This window comes from Marmota flaviventris, chromosome 11 (assembly GCF_047511675.1).
Source record: "Marmota flaviventris isolate mMarFla1 chromosome 11, mMarFla1.hap1, whole genome shotgun sequence".
NCBI classification, from domain to species: domain Eukaryota; kingdom Metazoa; phylum Chordata; class Mammalia; order Rodentia; family Sciuridae; genus Marmota; species Marmota flaviventris.
In genome coordinates, this window is record NC_092508.1 from 80625019 (window position 1) to 80642871 (window position 17853).

At 38.7% G+C, this 17853-nt stretch overlaps 1 protein-coding gene across 2 annotated transcripts in view; it reads left to right on the plus strand.

Annotated features, from left to right (window-relative positions):
- Nucleotides 1–17853, plus strand: part of Mmadhc (metabolism of cobalamin associated D) — a 78583-nt gene that overhangs the window by 56285 nt on the left and 4445 nt on the right. The window contains exons 8-9 of one of the 2 annotated variants that reach the window (XM_071619182.1): nt 12401–12466; nt 12923–13037. In XM_071619182.1, the coding sequence (XP_071475283.1) occupies nt 12401–12466; nt 12923–13003 (147 nt within the window). In that variant the 3' untranslated portion in view covers nt 13004–13037. The remainder of the gene's footprint in view (nt 1–12400; nt 12467–12922; nt 13038–17853) is intronic. The other variant, XM_071619183.1, reaches the window with a different exon arrangement.

Below are 17853 nucleotides of genomic sequence, written 5' to 3' on the forward strand. Positions count from 1 at the left end.
TAGGGCTTCTCCAAGAGTTTGAGATACTGATATGCATTTTGAAATCCTTTGAGATGATAACTTTATACCTTTTCATCTTGACTCAAATTACTCTTCTTAACCCTCCCTCTGAACTGGAACTCAATCCTCATTTCATGGGCAAAATGGAAGCCACTTGGTGCAACCTGTTCACACCAACAGACCTGCCCTGCTGCTGTCAAAATTCATACTGCAGCCCAAGTTTGGGAAAATGGTCATTCTTTTTTCCTTTTCTGGTAATTGACTTCATCTTTCTCTGGTGGTCCCATTTCAATGGAGAAAATGAAAACAAGCTTAATAAAAGTAACTTGTGGGACTGGGGTGGCGGCTCAGTGGTAGAGTGCTTACCTAGCAATGTGAGGTACTGGGTTCAAGCCTTAGCACTACATATAAATAAACAAACAAAGGCATTGTGTCCATCTACAACTAAAACAATTTTTTAAGTAATTTAGTTTCTTTCAACTTGAAAGAAGCTGGAGACTAAATATTCTCTGCAGAGTATGCACTCAATCTTTCCATGTGTTTTCCACTCCCTGGTGTCTTCCCCTTTTCCTTGAGTGGCATCTGGACACAGGGCAAGCTCCTGGGTGTTTACAGCAGCCAGAGAAAGACTGATGACCCACTTGCTGTACTTTGACCCTTCAGAGTCCTGCTAGGGAATGACTCATTCTAGTTGGCTCCTACCTGTCCTTCAGTGGTCACAGAGGGTGCTCTGGACTCAGGCCACATTACAGATTCCTCGCCCTATTCTCAGGTTTAGTCTGCACCTCTGATCTTCCCAGCATTCCCTAGGGGACCAGCTGCTCTTCCCACCTGTGGGAATGGGTTGATGCTAGTGAGAAAAATCCCTGAGGAAGCTCTAGAGCTTCTCTTTCAGCTTTGATTTTCTCCTATTCTGGTGCTTTGCTGGATGTAAAGCCAAATCAAATGTCAGGATGATTTGAGAGAATTTCTGCCACCCCAGGCTATCCCCCAAGAAAGTAAGCGCCAGCCATTTAGATTGTGTTTCTTACAAATCTATCTGGAACATTCCAACATAACATACTCTCAGGTTAGACCTCAAGAGTATTCACGTGGCTATTTCTTTCTTTTAAACTTCCTCTCCTCTCCGTCTCTCTTGTCTTCCTCCTTCCCTTGTCTGTCAGGAACTCCCTTTGTGCCACTTTTTTTCTCTTCTGTTCTCAGGCTTTGTATGAGGCAGTATCCTCCATTTCTTTCCTGGGGCAATAATATTTGTGATTGAGCCTTCCAATAAAAAAGGTGATAGAAAAAATATATATTAGGACTTGTCAAATGTTATCTGTTCATCCAGAATATTTTTCCTTTCTCATTACCTTTGAGGTCAGTGACATTAAAAGTCAATGTTCAACTCCCCTGTGACCAGAGTCACCAGTACCCTCAAAAATTACTCTTCCTTGTCAGACTCTTCTTCTGAGATTACTGCCCTCAGCATATTGATCCCAATAGCATCCATTTTTAAATTCCTCATTTTTTACACCAGTTGCTCCTCCAACTATAACACAGTCTCCTCCATCATTCTGAGCAGACCTGTCAAAAGAAAGTGTCTCACACTCCATTGCATTCCCTTATATCTCTTTAACTATTGGGTCCACTGCAGTCAGCTTTCTTCCAGGCCATCCCACTGGATTTAATATTGTCGAGATATCCAGTGATTTCTGATTATATGCAGGGACTCAGATCAAATAAGTAAATACGCCCAGCGTAATTCCAGTGGCTTGGGAGGCTGAGGCAGGAGGATGGTGAGTTTAAAGCCATCCTCAGCAACTTAGTGAGGCCCTAAAAAACAATAAGACACTGTCTCAGAATAAATATACAAAAGGCTGGGAATGTATCTCAGTGGTTAACTGCCCCTTGGTTCAATCCCCATTATCAAGAATAAATAAATAAAGGCAATGGAAATCAGTTTTCTCATTGAGGGAGAAGGCCAGGGGTAGAAATATGGAAAATATGCAATTCCAATGGTGTTGCATTGAGTTGGAGATAGCAGTGTGAAGTCATGGTTTCCAATATGTACTGATAGACATAAAAGTAAATATAGATGTAAATATGAATAAATATATACTCATAGACATACACATCATCTTGCTCTGTCCACTGAGAAAGTATTGGAACAATGATACTCTCAATGGCAATAAGCACAGATCTGGGGTGTTAAATACCATTCATCACTAAAAGGCTTCTGGACTCCATAGGGAAAAGGAATCCCAAGACTAGGGTGCAGAAGCACCAGATGATCCTGGAACATGTTTTATGTCAGAAAGTCAGAAAATAATGGGAACATTACACACACACACACACACACACACACACACTCGCACACACACACACACAGAAGTCAGTTTGAAGGGTTTCCCACTGCTTAAATCTGGAATTATTTTCACACTAAAATACATAGTGATGATAATATGCATTAAATTATGCATTAAATAAATTAAAATTTACCAGTCCATACAGACATAACTCAATAAATGAGTAAATATTGTCTGGGGAATGGATTATTTGCATAGTTTTAAAGTGTATCTCTACAAAATACTTATTAATTACAGTGGGGGTGGGGAGAATAATTTTATAGTGGAGAAACATGGCTGATATTCCCTGAATTAGGGAATCAAAATTAAAATCATCAGCAATTCATGGGTTGCAATTATAACTTGATATGATATAATGTATCATTTCTATGATATTTCTAAAAAAATCAGCCAATTTGGAAAGCAATATGGAGATTTCTTGGAAAGCTGGGAATGGAGCCACCATTTGACCCAGCTATTCCCCTTCTCGGTCTATTCCCTAAAGACCTAAAAAGAGCATGCTACAGGGACACTGCTACATCGATGTTCATAGCAGCACAATTCACAATAGCTAGACTGTGGAACCAACCTAGATGCCCTTCAATGGATGAATGGATAAAAAAAATGTGGCATTTATACACAATGGAGTATTACTCTGCATTAAAAAATGACAAAATCATAGAATTTACAGGGAAATGGATGGCATTAGAGCAGATTATGCTAAGTGAAGCTAGCCAATCCCTAAAAAACAAATCCCAAATGTCTTCTTTGATATAAGGAGAGTAACTAAGATCAGAGTAGGGACGAAGAGCAGGAGAAGAAGATTAACATTTAACAGGGATGAGAGGTGGGAGGGAAAGGGAGAGAGAAGGGAAAATGCATGGAAATGGAAGGAGACCCTCAGAGGTATACAAAAGTACATACAAGAGGAAGTGAGGGGAAGGGGAAAAATAATACAAGGGGGACAAACGAATGTCAGTAAAGGGGGCAGAGAGAGAAGAGGGGAGGGGAGGGGAGGGGAGGGGAGGGGGGATAGTAGAGGATAGGAAAGACAGCAGAATACAACAGACACTAGTATGGCAAGATGTAAATCAATGGATGTGTAACTGACGTGATTCTGCAATCTGTATATGGGGTAAAAAGGGGAGCTCATAACCCACTTGAATCAAATTGTGAAATATGATATATCAAGAACTATGTAATGTTTTGAACAGCCAACAATAAAAAATTAAAAAAAAAAAAAAAATCATCAAGTAACATCAGAAAAATCCAAATGGAGAGACTGTCTACAAAGTAACTGCCTACAGTCTTCAAAATGTGAAGGTGAGCTGAGAAACTATAGGTGATTGGAGGAAAGTAAACTAAAGACAAAAGTCTGAACTGTATCCTCTTCCTATAAAGTGAGATGTTTTTATGACAGTTGGCAAAACTTAGATAGGGTCTGAGGGTTATTTAATAGTAAGGTAATGATTTAATTTCTAATCTTTGTGATTTTATTCTATTTTATTTTATCCCAGATACTTTTATTTGTGATTTTATTCTATTTTATTTTATCTCAGATACTTTTATTTTTATCCCAGATACTTTCTGATTTTATTCTATCCCAGATTTTATTTCTATTTTATTTTATCCCAGATACTTCCTTGCTGGGAAGTATCTGGGATGATGAGTCATGTGGCAGGGGTGTCATCCCTACTTGTTGATATTCATATAACCCCTGCCCTCCCACTGAGGGTGAGCTACACCTAGTGGCTCACTTCTAATTAACAGAATGCAGCAAGTGATAGAATATTGCTTAGGAAAGATGGTGGCTTCCTTCTTGGCCCTCTCTGTGGCCTTTAGCTGTCATGCTGTGAGCTGCCCTATGGAGAGAACAAGGCAAGGGCTGAGGGCAGGCACCAGCTGTATTCCTGTGGCAACAGAATCCTTAGCAGAGAACTAAAGGCTGTGGGTTAGTAGTCTTTAACTTAGTCCTGCACACAACCACTTGAGTGAGCTTAGAAGTCCAGCATTCAGTGGGACCACAGCCCTAGCCAACACCAGTTTGCCACCTTCTGAGAGTATAAGTCAAAAGACCCAGCTATTTTTAGTTAATTCTTTTTAGTTATACATGGCAGTAGAGTCTGTTTTGATATATAAGCATGAAATATATCTTATTCTAAATAGGATACTAGTCTTGTGGGTGTACATGATGGTGAGATTCACTGTGGTATAATCATGTATGTACATAGGAAAGTTATATCAGATTCATTTCACTGTCTTTCCTATTCCTATCTCCCTCCTTTCCCTTTATTCCCCTTTGTCTGATCCACAGAACTTGTATTTTCCTCCTTATTGTGGATTAGAATCCACATATCAGGAAAGACATTTGACCTTTGGTATTTGGGGTTTGGCTTATTTCACTTAGCATGATTGTCTCCAGATCCATCCATTTTCTGGCAAATGTCATAAAGTCATTTTTCTTTATGACTGAATAATATTCAATTGTATGTATGTACCACAATGTCTTTATGCATTCATCTATTGATGGACATGTATGTTGGTTCCATAGCTTAGCTATTATGAATTGTGCTGTTATAAACATTGATGTGGCTGTGTATGATGATTTTAAATCCTTTGGATATATACCAAGGAGTGGGATAACTGGGTCAAATGGTGGTTCCATTTCTAGTTTTTGGAGGAATCTCCATACTGCTATCCAGAGTGGTTGCCAGCATTTTACAATGCCCCAGCAATGTATGAGTGTACTTTTCCCCCCACATCCTCGCCAGCATTTTTTGTTACTTGTATTCTTGATAATTCCCATTCTGGTTGGCATGAAATTAAATCTCAGTGTAGTTTTAATTATAATTTTTATATTGCTAGAGATGTTGAACATTTTTTTCATATATTGTTGACTGTTCATATTTTTTCTTTTTTAAAAAATTTTTTTAGTTGTCAATGGACCTTTATTTATTTATATGTGGTGTTGAGAATTGAACTCAGTGCCTCACACATGCTAGGCAAGCACTCTATTACTGAGCTACAACTCCAGCCCTGTATTTCTTCTTTTGAGAACTGTCTGTTCAGTTCCTTTGCCCATTTTTTGATTGTATTATTTGTTTTTTTGGTGTTAAGATTTTTGATTTCTTTGTATATCCTGGCTTTTGACTCACAAAAATTCTGAGATAACAAATGTTGTCTTGTGCTACTAAATTTGGGGGCAATTACAGCACAAATTGTAACTAATGTAGGGCTTATACTGAATCTTATTATCATATGGTTCTGGGGGGAAAACTACTTGCAGTTTGAGATTGTTGCTTTTTTATATATAAAGGTGTGTGCGTGTGTGTGTGTGTGTCTGTGTGTGTGTGTGTGTGTGTGTGTGTGTTTTGTATTACATCCTTCTCTACATAAAACTCTTTATTGGCGTTCTAACACACTTAGAATAAAATCCCAACACCCTCACCAACTCTGCCTGTTCTGCCTCTGAACAGTCCCAGCCCCTCTTCCCCCTCTTGTCCTTCCTGGCTTCTGCCACCTTGCTTTCTTTCAGTTCCTTGAACACATCTTGTCCTTTTCCTTTGCAGGGCCTCTTCTACCCAGAGACCCTTCCCCATGCTCATAGGACCACTTCTTCTCATTCTCTGAATCTCTCCTTCACATCCTCTTTTGAAGTCTCTCTTTTGTTTTCTCCATCCATTTGTCAGATGTTGTGTTCTTGTTTATATAGTCAACCCCTAATAAAGATAAGCCCCACGGACTCTCGGACTCTCGCTTCTCCTCCATACTGTTGTAGCCACAGGACTTAACACATAGAAAATGCTTTTAAATATTTGCTGAATGGATTGATTAACATAATGCTTTGATCACCTAGGTAGAATTTTTTAAAAAAATTCCTGAAAAGAAAATTTAAAGCTACCCAGAGAGAGTTCAATTTTATTAATATAGGCAATCAGGCTTGATCATAATAGATTATCTTCCAAGATTAAAACTGATTGCATACATTGGACTGAATAAGCAGTTCATTGCGTCCTTTTTCTATATTGCTTTCTTGTTATCTTGGTTATCACATTTACCTGTGGTCTCAAAGCTTCAGTTTGATTTTTATTTCCTCCATTCTTCTTAGTCCCCATTTTGCAGATATTCCAACATTGTTTTATTTTATATAGTAAAATTCCACATGCAGGGAACAGCGTCACCTTTCAAGAATCCAAGGAACCGCATGTGGATTCAGTGGGCCTTGGAGCCCAGCTTTGAGGCTAGCTGTGACCATGGCACTCAGGCCCTCTTCTGACAGCCACATGCCTCCCTCCCTCCTCAACAGTTCTGCACCATCAGGAAGAGAGAAAAAGGAAAAGAGCCTAAAATCTTCCAGCTTGTTTCTGTCAGAACACATCAGTTCCAGGTCATGTTTCTGTAGCACACACGTCATGGTGCGAGAAGGAGCTGTCAATATGGAGAACAGAGAAGCTCCTTTGACAGATCCTGTGTCTACATTTGAGACCCAGTACAGTAGGAGAACTCGTTGTTCCCCTTGAATAAGCTGCCTCTCCCTCGGCTAGGTCCCCCAGCTGCAGCACGGAGCCCTGAAAGAGGCCATGTCTCTGCTTGTCATATATATTTACAGGGGCAAGCTGCCACAGTCACAGTAGAGGGTAGGAGTGAAGAGGGATACACAGGCAGAAACCCCTCCTCGGTCCCAAGAGCTGCCACCTGCTTTTCCCATTCTCACCATGTAAGTATGTTCAGTTCAAACCCAGAGTCTAAGAAAATGAACTATAGAATTAAATTCTTTTTAGTGAGACCCTCATACTTCTGAAAGTAGCATTTGAGAAATGAAAAAAGCAGAACCTTTAATAAAAATTATAAACTCTGCCTAATGATTCATTACCTTGGATTCTCATTTCTGGATATGAGGGGTTGGGGCCAGAGGCAAATTCTTTCATCGGTTGGCTGGGGCAACATTGGGGAGAATGTAGTTTGAAGATACTGACTTTCTGCTAAAACTCCAGGAAATTTAGAAAGAAATGTCAGTTTGTAACACCAGACAAGACAAGTACTGATAATCAAGATGTTGCCCCAATTCAGGAGGAATTTCCATGAACTACAAGGATAGTGAATTAGATCTAGAAGCCTATTCTGTGACCTTCTAATTCTTCACTTCTAAGGAGACAGCTAATTTGGCAGGTCTTCCCCATCCATACTAGTTGTCACTGGTCCGGCAGATGAGACAGACTGGGGAGCTGTCTCTGAACCACACGGGTGGTGAGAGGGACAGGGCCATTGTTGACCAATGGTGTTGAAGGGCAGGATGAGAATGAATGGCGCCAGGAAAAGCCCCAGCACCGTCCTCCACTGGGGTGGTAACACTGCATCTATGCCACAGGCATCACACATCAGAGCCCTTGGCACAGTCCTCCAGAGCCCCATGATAGAAGCCCATGAGGTACAAAGAAGTGGTCTTGGAGCTGTGCTTAAAATCCTTTCTACTTTCAAGTACACAATCATCCATTCATTCAGCCAGTATTTACTAAGGGGCTACTTATATGTCAGATGCTACTTTGGGTAAACAATTTTCTTTCAAGAAACTTACCTTCATGTGTAATTTTTTTTTAAATGTTGCTGTTTAGATGTAGTCATACTCAAGATATGACCCGAAGGCAATCTTGGGAAAACAGTTCGGAAGGTAGACATCCAGATTTTGTTTTAGATGTGAGTAATCTGAGCTATCCTTTAGGCATCCAATTTAAGGGGAGTGTGTATGTGTGTTGCTCAGGGGAGAGATTTGGACAGAAGATATGAATTTGGGAGTCATCAGTATAAAGCTGAAATTTAAAGCCATCTGACTGGATGGAATCATCTGGGGAACAAAGGGTAGATCTAGAAGAGAAGACAGAAGAGAGCCAGGTTCTGGATGTCCAAGCATTTAGTCAAGGAGAGAAACCATAACAGCCATGAGGTATGGGAGGAACCCAGAAGGAGGAGATAGGTTAAGAAGGGGTTTCAAAGGGCACTCAGAGGAATTAGCCTTTGGAGTTGGCATGATGGAGGCTGCTAACCTTGAAAATAATAGCTTCATGCGAGAGGACCCAAAACTGACTGAAATAGGTTCAAAGGAGAAAGGGAGAGGAGAAATGGATATGGCAAGTACAGACCACCCTTTTAGGAAATTTTATTTTAAAGGGAAGTAGAGAAACTGAGGCACTAGCTAGAGAGGTCCCAGGTCTAAATATATATACATTTTCTTTTTACAACAGAAGTAGATAAACCCAGTTCTCCTTACTCCTATTACATGCACTTTCCATCTTGCCACATAGATTCCCGCTTCATTTGAGCTCGGATGAGAAATCATGACTGACTTCCTAGTTGAAGTAGTGTTTATTAAGATGGGTGGCATTACAGCATACTTACATATGGATGGGGGAAAAGCTAGTAAAGCTGGAGAAATGACTGATGATATAGGACAAGGACTGACAAACTATTACTGCAAACCAAATCCACACTTCTGCTCACTTAAAAAGATTTTTTCTTCTTTTCTTTTTTCTTTCTTTCTTTCTTTCTTTCCCTCCTCCTCCTCCTCCTCCTCCTCCTCCTCCTCCTCCTCCTCCTCTTCTTCTTCTTCTTCTTCTTCTTCTTCTTCTTCTAATGAGGACATAGAGACTGATATCATAAGGCTCTTATTATCTGGCTGTTTACCAGAAAAAGTGTGCTGCCCTAATGAAAGACACAGGGAGGAAGGTGGAGGGATAATAGGCTTCGAGAGATGAAGAGAGGTGGGATTTATGTTACAAGAGGAAGAACTGCCCTTAAATTGGAGCAAGAACCTTTATCCATAACTAGAGAGAAGATAGGCAACACTGATAAGTCCAAAGGTGGTTTATCATATCATTTTATTCTGATTTTTTAATATTTTTTCCACGAAATAAGAAGTGAAGTCATCCATTGAGAGTATATGAGAAGAAAGGATCACGGGATCTGAAGATAAGAGAAAGGAATCAATACCACCAAGGGAAGAGGGAATGAGGAGGGATATATCCAGGTATTAGAGAAAGACTACATCCAACTTTCCTATGCTCAGACATGAATACACAACCAGTGTAGTTCCACATCACGTTCATCCACAAGAATGGGATTCTGATTAGAGTAAATTATACTCCATGCATGTATAATATGTCAAAATACACTCTATTGTCATGTATATTTAAAAAGAACAACTAAAGCTTTTTTTTTTTTTTAAAAAAAAAAAGAGAAGTATCATTTACAATAATAAAAAAAGGCTACATCTCATAGACCTTCACTCATGGGAGAATTGCAAATTAAAATGAATTAACACAGGACGGCAAACAGTGAAGATCAAGAGAAAAGAAACACCTTCACCAAGACTTCAAGGAAAAAAAATTAATGGGAACAAATAATTTATTATGAAATAGTAATGTTGAGTGAAACTTAAAATGTGATTTCTGGATGACCAGCCATCACATTTTCAGGTAATGCCCTAACCAAACATGAAAACATAAGTAAGTAGATAAATAACTCCATGCCAAGACTTTTACTGCAGTCTTCCTGGTGAGAACAAAAAGTGGACAATAATCCATATGTTAATAGCAGCGATACAGCCAAATTAATCTTGGAGTATTCATATGATGAATAATACTGAAAAACATTCACTTTACAAAATATTATGTACAGGGGATTATTTACATAAAATTTGCATACATAAAACAATGTTATTTATTAATACATTTTGATAAACATAAAAATAAGAACTAGTTACAAAATTCATAATAGCAGTTAACTCCAAGGAGAGAAGAATGAAGAGAAATGTGACCAGGAAAAAGTTATTAGAAAACTCCAAATTTATTGGTAGTCGTGTATTTCTAAAAGATTAAATAAAATGACATAACAATAATGTTTGTTAATCCTGAGTTGTAGGTACATGCGTATTTTGTTCTTTTTGGTATTTAAAATATTTTAGCAAAACAAAAATTAGATTACAAGTTTATAAATATTTTGAAAAAACACAAAAACTAGAAAGGTGAGAGGCTCTATCATAGAAAGCTGAGTGTTCCAGGCTTCGGTGAGTGAATCACAGGGCCCTGCCCCTTTTGCCTCCTTCTGAGAATCTACAATCGAGCCCCACAAAAAATTTCCAGGATTCCTTTCCCTTGGATGATGTCACTTCATTCTTCACTTCTCAGTTTACAGGTCATTCTCTCTAGAACATCTTCCCCATTCTGTAAGAGTGAGTTACACTTCCCTCCTTTGTAATTAAAAAGTTCTGTCACTCTTGTATAATCTCCTGTTTACTTGTGTCTGCCTTCTGTGACTACTACCTCTTGAGGGGAGGGGCTGTGCAGAACTCATCCTTGTAAGTCCCCCTGGCAAAGTTCCTAGCCCCAAGTTTCTGTACCTTGCATTTTTGCTGAGTAGATTCCTGGCTCAAACAAGGTACTGTGGGAAGAATCTTTGCTGGTAGAGGGCCTGAGGGTGCTATCCAGAAACAGTCTAAACAATCCCTTGAAAACCTTTTGCTGGAGCAGAACTTGTATTTCAGATTCATTATCATCTGAAACTGATTTTCATGAACAACCACTACCAAAAAAAAAGTAGAATTCATTTTTTTAAAAAAACTGCCAATCTACCAGCTGGCCTTTCCTCCTGTTTTATCTAAACACAAAAGAAAGGAAAATTGACTTAGCAATTGTTCAAAGTTGGATTTTTCTTTTACAGCCGCAACTCAAAATACCCTTTTCAACAATTTTTCCATATTAAAAAAGACAAAGTATTAGCCTTTTAGGAAAATAGCCTATGGGCATTTTCTGGTTGTCTAGTTTTGGAAGACACAGGAACCACATCAAACTTACCTACAGTAGAACTGAGGAAAGGATGTGGGATGATGGGGGTTGCACAGAGTAAAAACCACACCCCTGTTAAACTTGACCTTAATCCATCTTTAATTTTAAAATCATAACCTAACATTGGTGCCCTTGACCTGAGAGCAACAAGTTAGCACAGTCCAGAAGGCATGAGCCTGATGATTTTTGAAGAACACTGTTTCTGGGTTCATTCAGATGGGTCGAAGTCCCAGAGGTAGGTTGTGTAATTGTTCCTGAATGGTCACGGTCCTTCCCACTGGGTTTGTCCTGGCCAGGTGGTTTGCAGAGCCCCCTGACGGCGGAGGCGTGTATTGCATTACCCTGCCCTGCTGACAGTAGCGTGGCCACATGACTTCCTTTGGCCAATGAAATGCGAAAGAATGTGAACCTGTGCAGTTCCTGGTGGAAAGCTTCCATAGCATTGTGGTTTTCCATCAGTGACCTGATTCCCCATAGTCTTTTCCAAAAGAATGAATATTCCAGAGGTCAGTTCTGCTTTAAGCCTTAATCCCAGAAGAAGATTCATGGAGCCAACTTGCAGATGATAATGAATTTTAAAATAATAATAAATTTTATTTTATTATTTTTTTAAATTTTTATTGTTGGTTGTTCAAAACATTACATAGTTCTTGACATATCATATTTCACACTTTGATTCAAGTGGGTTATGAACTCCCAATATGTCACACAGTAGGCACCAGAGTGCTGCTCCATCACTTCTCTATGGCCGCCAGCAGGTGCTCCTTATAGTAGGTGCACCAGGAACTTTGCCCTAGGGGATCTTTCTTTCTGCAAGTCCAAGTGTGATGAATATTCTGCTTCTACCACACAAGCTGACAAGCAGCCTCTGCCCTGCTTCTCAAAAGAGCCAGAATTTTTTTAGTTCAGGACAAGCTCCAGTGTCCCACCCAATTTCCAAAGGGAAACTTCCAAAATTTCTCACTGATGTCTCCTGAGCTTGCTAGCTATCTTTTCTGTATCACGGTTGGAAGTACTAGAATTTCCCAAATTAAAGTTATTTTTTCCTATTGATTTTGCTATTAGTGACAACAGCAGCTTCTCGGAGAAGATAAAAGACTTTTGGTCAAATATTCCTTCAATGTGGGTGTAGCCCAGAATCTGTCTGTGCCTATCCTGTTTTAACAGGACCAAGATGAGATCTTTACAGTTACAGGGGATTTTTTATTTAATTAATTAATTTATTTTTTAATCTAGAGTTTCACAGACCGTGGTGCTGGGCAGGAATGTTGTTCTAGAGGGAACAGAAATCACACAAGGAAGGTAATAACAATAGTCTATTAAAAAAAAAAAAACTGGAAATATAGAATCAACTGGATCTTGTATCCATTTAAGTGGATTCCATACTTCATTTTATTCAGCATGCATGGGAGCGTTCTATATATTAAAATAGTATTCTTTCAACACCAAACATCTGTATGCTGTTAAAGTTTCAACATGTATTTCTTATTTGGTATTATTGTAGGTTATATAGGTGCCACCGACATACTGTATGACTTGGGATGAGTTACACAACCTCTCTGCTTTCATGTCCTCATTCATAAAATGAACTGAGGATATTTGGTTTAATTATTTCTAAGTTCATTGAAGCTTTTCAATAGTAGGGATTGTCTTGCTTCTGTATGTATCAACTGGTCATTTGAATCTACTATAGTTGTCTTAAGCCAGTTTACCAGTTCTTCATTATTATCATTATTGATATTTTGGCTTTGACAATAGGTATTTTTCCTTATCCAGAAGATATATATATATCTCCAGAAGACGTGCAGATTTGCAAAGAACCAGGAGCAAGAGTTATGATGAAGGAGGATTTTCTTCTGCCTGAAGATGGCAAGTAAGTTAAGAGGACAATCCCAAAGCTACTCAACATAATTTCAACATCTGTTCATGTTGAATTCTACTGGGCTCCCAGAGTCCTTTCTTCATCAGCAAGTCTTATACAACAAAAGGTTGTGTTATTATAACTACCTTTCAGTTGGTAGAATAAAGGGAAGGAGGTAACATCAGTCATACCAGAGGCATCATAGCCCATGTTGGAGAGAGCTAACAGGATCCAGGCTTGTTGTTTGTCTTTTGATTCATGATCTGACACACAGTGGGTACTTAAAGACTTCAGAAAAAAACTTGTGTTCTGCAGGTAGAGACAATGGCCAATGTCAAATCTCTCCTGGAAGGTATAATGACTTTTCCTTTGAGGAGCTCTTTGCCCAAATAATTCCAGAAAGGGCTAGGAGGGCAACCTCCCTTATTGATATTTTCCTCCTCTGAGTTGATGTCAGTATTCTTGTTAATATTTCCAAATGAGAAAATAAGAGATCAAATATAAAATATTGATGGAATAGTAACTTTTGGGGAGGGTGTATGGATATAGAGTCATATGCTGTTGGTATTAGCCTAAATTGGCACACTAGAGAGTCACTTGGCAACATAGAACAAAACTTTTTAAATACATAAAACCATTCCACTTTTATTAGTTATTCTAGCATAAGCTCCACAGGGTGCACAGGCATCATTGCATAATTGTTTATGATAGCAAAATCTAGAACGACTTTTAGAGTGTGCTGAATTTGGATCAGTAGGAGATGGTTTGAATAAATTATGGTCTATCCATGAAATAAAATTCATAGAGCTGCTTAGAGAATGAAGTAGATCCACTTGTGCTAACAATAAAGATGTCCCCTTTTAATTTTAAAAGGCATACTGCAGAACTTGCTATCTATATGTATATATGAACTCATTCACATAATTATAAGAATATATTCACAATAGAACATACATAAAAGCATACTCAAGAGTAGTTACTGCTGCAGAATGGGAAGAGGTGAGAGTAGAAAAGGAGGTTTTACCTTTCTGATTGCAAGTTCTCTACTTAACTACTTAATATTTCAATGTTCATACATTACCTCTATATAACTTTTTTCAAAATATAAAACTAGAAATTCCTTTTTTAAAAAAGGAGGAGGAAATGGTGAATTAAATTATGGTACAACCATAAAATGTAATACTAACCAACCATTAAAAATTAGCTCCTACAACTCTACTTGCTGACAGAAAAATGTGGGTGATGTATTGCTAAATTTAAAAAGCAGTTAACAAAACAAAACAGAAAGAAGCAGGAGTGTGAGCATGAGAACCATTGCAGTCACTTATGGATGACCTCCAGGCTGTTCTCTTTATTACGTTGGGGCCAGCACAGTGCCCAGCAAGCTGTCCAGAAGGTGCCATTTATTAGGTGCCCACCCCAAGCCAGCACTGTGCTGCAGGCTCACGTAGCTTATGGCCCATCCTCTCCACAAGCTCATTTATCCCCATTTTATAAGCAAGAGTTTGAAGATTAGGGAGGGCATTTAGCTAGTGAAGCTTTGATTCAAACCCAGGTTTGTCTTCGAAAATAAAATATTTGTAGAGTAAATTAATCAACAAATCAAAAAATTTCAAACCACTGATTGATGAAATGACTTGTAGAAAGATCTCAGGGCCACACCAGATTGAATTAGTAGAAGAGTGTATATGAAATCCTTACCCTATCACAACACCCTAGCAGTGAGGGGGATTATTATCTAGACCAGGCATTGAGTCCCAATTTCCTGTCTTTAGGAATATAATAGGAAATGAACACTGGAAGGGTGGTTAGTGATCAAAATTCATCAATTTCAAACTAAATTTGTAACCCATAGCTGGTCATGAAACTAATGTAGTGTATCAAAATAAATATTTTTTTTTCAAAAAAAATTGTTAACTGGAGGGCTGGGATATAACTCAGTGGTAGAGTACCTGCCTAGCATGCAGAAGGCCTTGGGTTCAATTCCTAGCACTAGAAAAAAAAACTGGAATAAAATTGAATATAGGCAATATTAACACATTATAAAATAATGTATATTGTGATGCTTCATAAATTTTTTAAAAAATATTTTTTAGTTGTTGATTGACCCTTATTTTATTTATTTGTATGTGGTGCTAAGAATCAAACCCAGTGCCTCATGCATGCTAGGCAAGTGCGCTACCACTGAGCCACAACCTCAGCCGGGTTCATACATTTTTGTGCAACATTTCAGTTATATTTTTGTATACAAAGAAATGTGTGCAGTGAATTACTCTGCAAAATATTAGTATGCAGGGCAACAACAAAACCACTTTTCAAATCACTGATTGAATCTCTGTTCCTTCATCAAATGATGCCCCCAAGGTCTAGTGGAATTAGGTGATTTCATTAAGACCATATGTTGTTGCCTACAGAATTTTCTGGTACTTTTCCCCCACTTACATTTTTGTGTTTTTATATTCCCACCTTTTTCAGGCAGGGCTAACGTTAATGAGTTTTGTGGGGGTTTTTTTGTTTTGTTTTGGTACTGAGGATTGAACTCAGGGGTACTTTATCACTGAATCACATCCCCAGCCCCTCCCCACTTTTGTTTGATACCGGGTTTCACTAAGTTGTTTAGGGCCTCGCTAAATTGCTGATGCTAGTCTTGAATTTGCGATCCTCCAGTCTCAGTGTCCCAAATCACTGAGATATAGGTGTGCCACCATGCCCACCTATGAGCTCACCTTTGTGACAAGGTCAACAATACTATCTTAAAGTACTTTGAAAAGATTATGTATAAACATGGAAGCCACACCCCTTAACACTTGCCATGCTGCTGATACAGGATGAGCTGCTGGGCTCTGCCAGAATCTGAGGTCGCTGCCTCAGTCAGCATCAGATGAACAGAACAGTTTTTACGACATAGGACATGACATTTTCACATCCATTTGTACCGACAGCTTATTAGAATAGTTCCAATTCATTGGTGACCCACAGGTAAAAGCAATAGCATGCAGCAGGAATGCAACACCACAATGAGTATTTATGTAGCATTCAATGTCACTGTCCTCCAAACACCTGAGAGCTATGCTCTGTCGACTCCAATGTTTGCTTGAACTGCACACATTTAACCTCAACAAGTATATTAAAATAATAAAAACATTGTCCTCATCACTCAATTGAATGCTTTTTCCAATGAATTACTCAATTTTGTCCTGAGTAAAAACAGTTGCTTTACTTCAGTCTACCAATGCATCATTTCATTACAAAATTTTAAAAAGTGATTTCTCCTCAGGAGCTTAAGGAATGTCTTTCTCTTCTCCAGCTTAAGGTGCAAACATTTCTTTCTTCCTTGGCGTTTAGCTTTGATCACTTGTACCTTGATACCTTTTGATTTGTGCTGATGGGTCAGTGGGAGACTGGTTATGAACTCTTCCTGCAGATCTGACACCAGGCACGCCATATGCAAAATCCAATGTCTCAGGATAGGATGTCTTCATGCAAAACCAGAGCAAGGCTGAGAAGCTAACGGGATTTTGCTGTATTGTTGAGTTTCCAATCTGGATATCGGTAGAGCTGCTACACACATCCTTTGAGAATATAGAGAAATAATAATGATCCCAATGTAGTACTTTTATTTAATTTATGAATTTTTCACCTAAACTTCTCATTTGCTCATTATAACCCACTTTGTTCTTTTCCTACCAGGACCATTTCTTAATCCAAGTTCCCATTATTGGTCACTGCCTATCCCTCTGCTTTAAGATCAACCTGACAACTTTGGCCCATTGATTTCTAAGGAAAGCTTTGCTCTGTCAACCACATCCTGGGCGTGTGCTATGCAGTAGCTCTGAACCTATTGGAGATCTGCATCTGTATCTGATTTTTCACTGCCATTTGTGCTCTCTCCACGGGATCCAGGATTTCTTCTCTCTGTACCTACAAAAGTTATTTGAGATTTCTGCTTGTTTGTGATCTGAAAATGGATTTCCCATTGGACATAAACTCTGGCATAATGACATTTCTTATGTGTTATTAAATATATCCCAGCTCTATCCTCAAGCTGCAATCTACCAATGCTGCCACAAGATCACTTATTTTGCAATAAATTGCAGGTTAGGGACAATTAGTCCACACTAAAAAGGTCAGGTTGGGTCCCTATCTAGTCTAATGGGAATAGTGAATAGTCTTATGAATTTCAAACCTAAATCAGATGACACTACTATAAATTTATACAAGTCGATGAAAATTTCCTCAGCAGTCACTATGTGCCAGATGCAGGAGGTTCAAAAATGATGCTCCTTGTTCAAGAGGCTGATTAGGAGAGAGACCAACGCACATTTTTCATCACCTCAGTGTATGCGAGGTTCAGCCCTAAGAGATTTCCCATGGTCCCCTTTGAGCATCAAAACAATGTGAAGAAATTTGACTGAGGTCACTTAGCTTTTTGGTGACCAAGCTATGACCGAATCTAAGCCTGTTAATCAAAACTGATGCTCATTCCATTTCACCTTTTCATTGCAGCATACACTGTTTATTTCCGGATTTTCAGTACTGATATTTTGATATATATGTACATTGTTGAGTGGCTAAATCAAGGTAATTCATATATCACCTCATATGCTTATAAATTTCTTGTGGTTGGGAACATTTAAAATGAAAATAGCAAATATTTACCCCCACAATTACATTCTTTTCATGGCCAGAGTTTGAGTCTAAATCTTCCTCCTATTAATGAATATATGGAGCCATTCTTGATCTGGTATACAAGCTTGAGAGAAGGAAGAGGTCCTGAAGTAGAGAGGGGAGGGAGGAACCCACTAATGCTCAATGGGAACCTTGGATC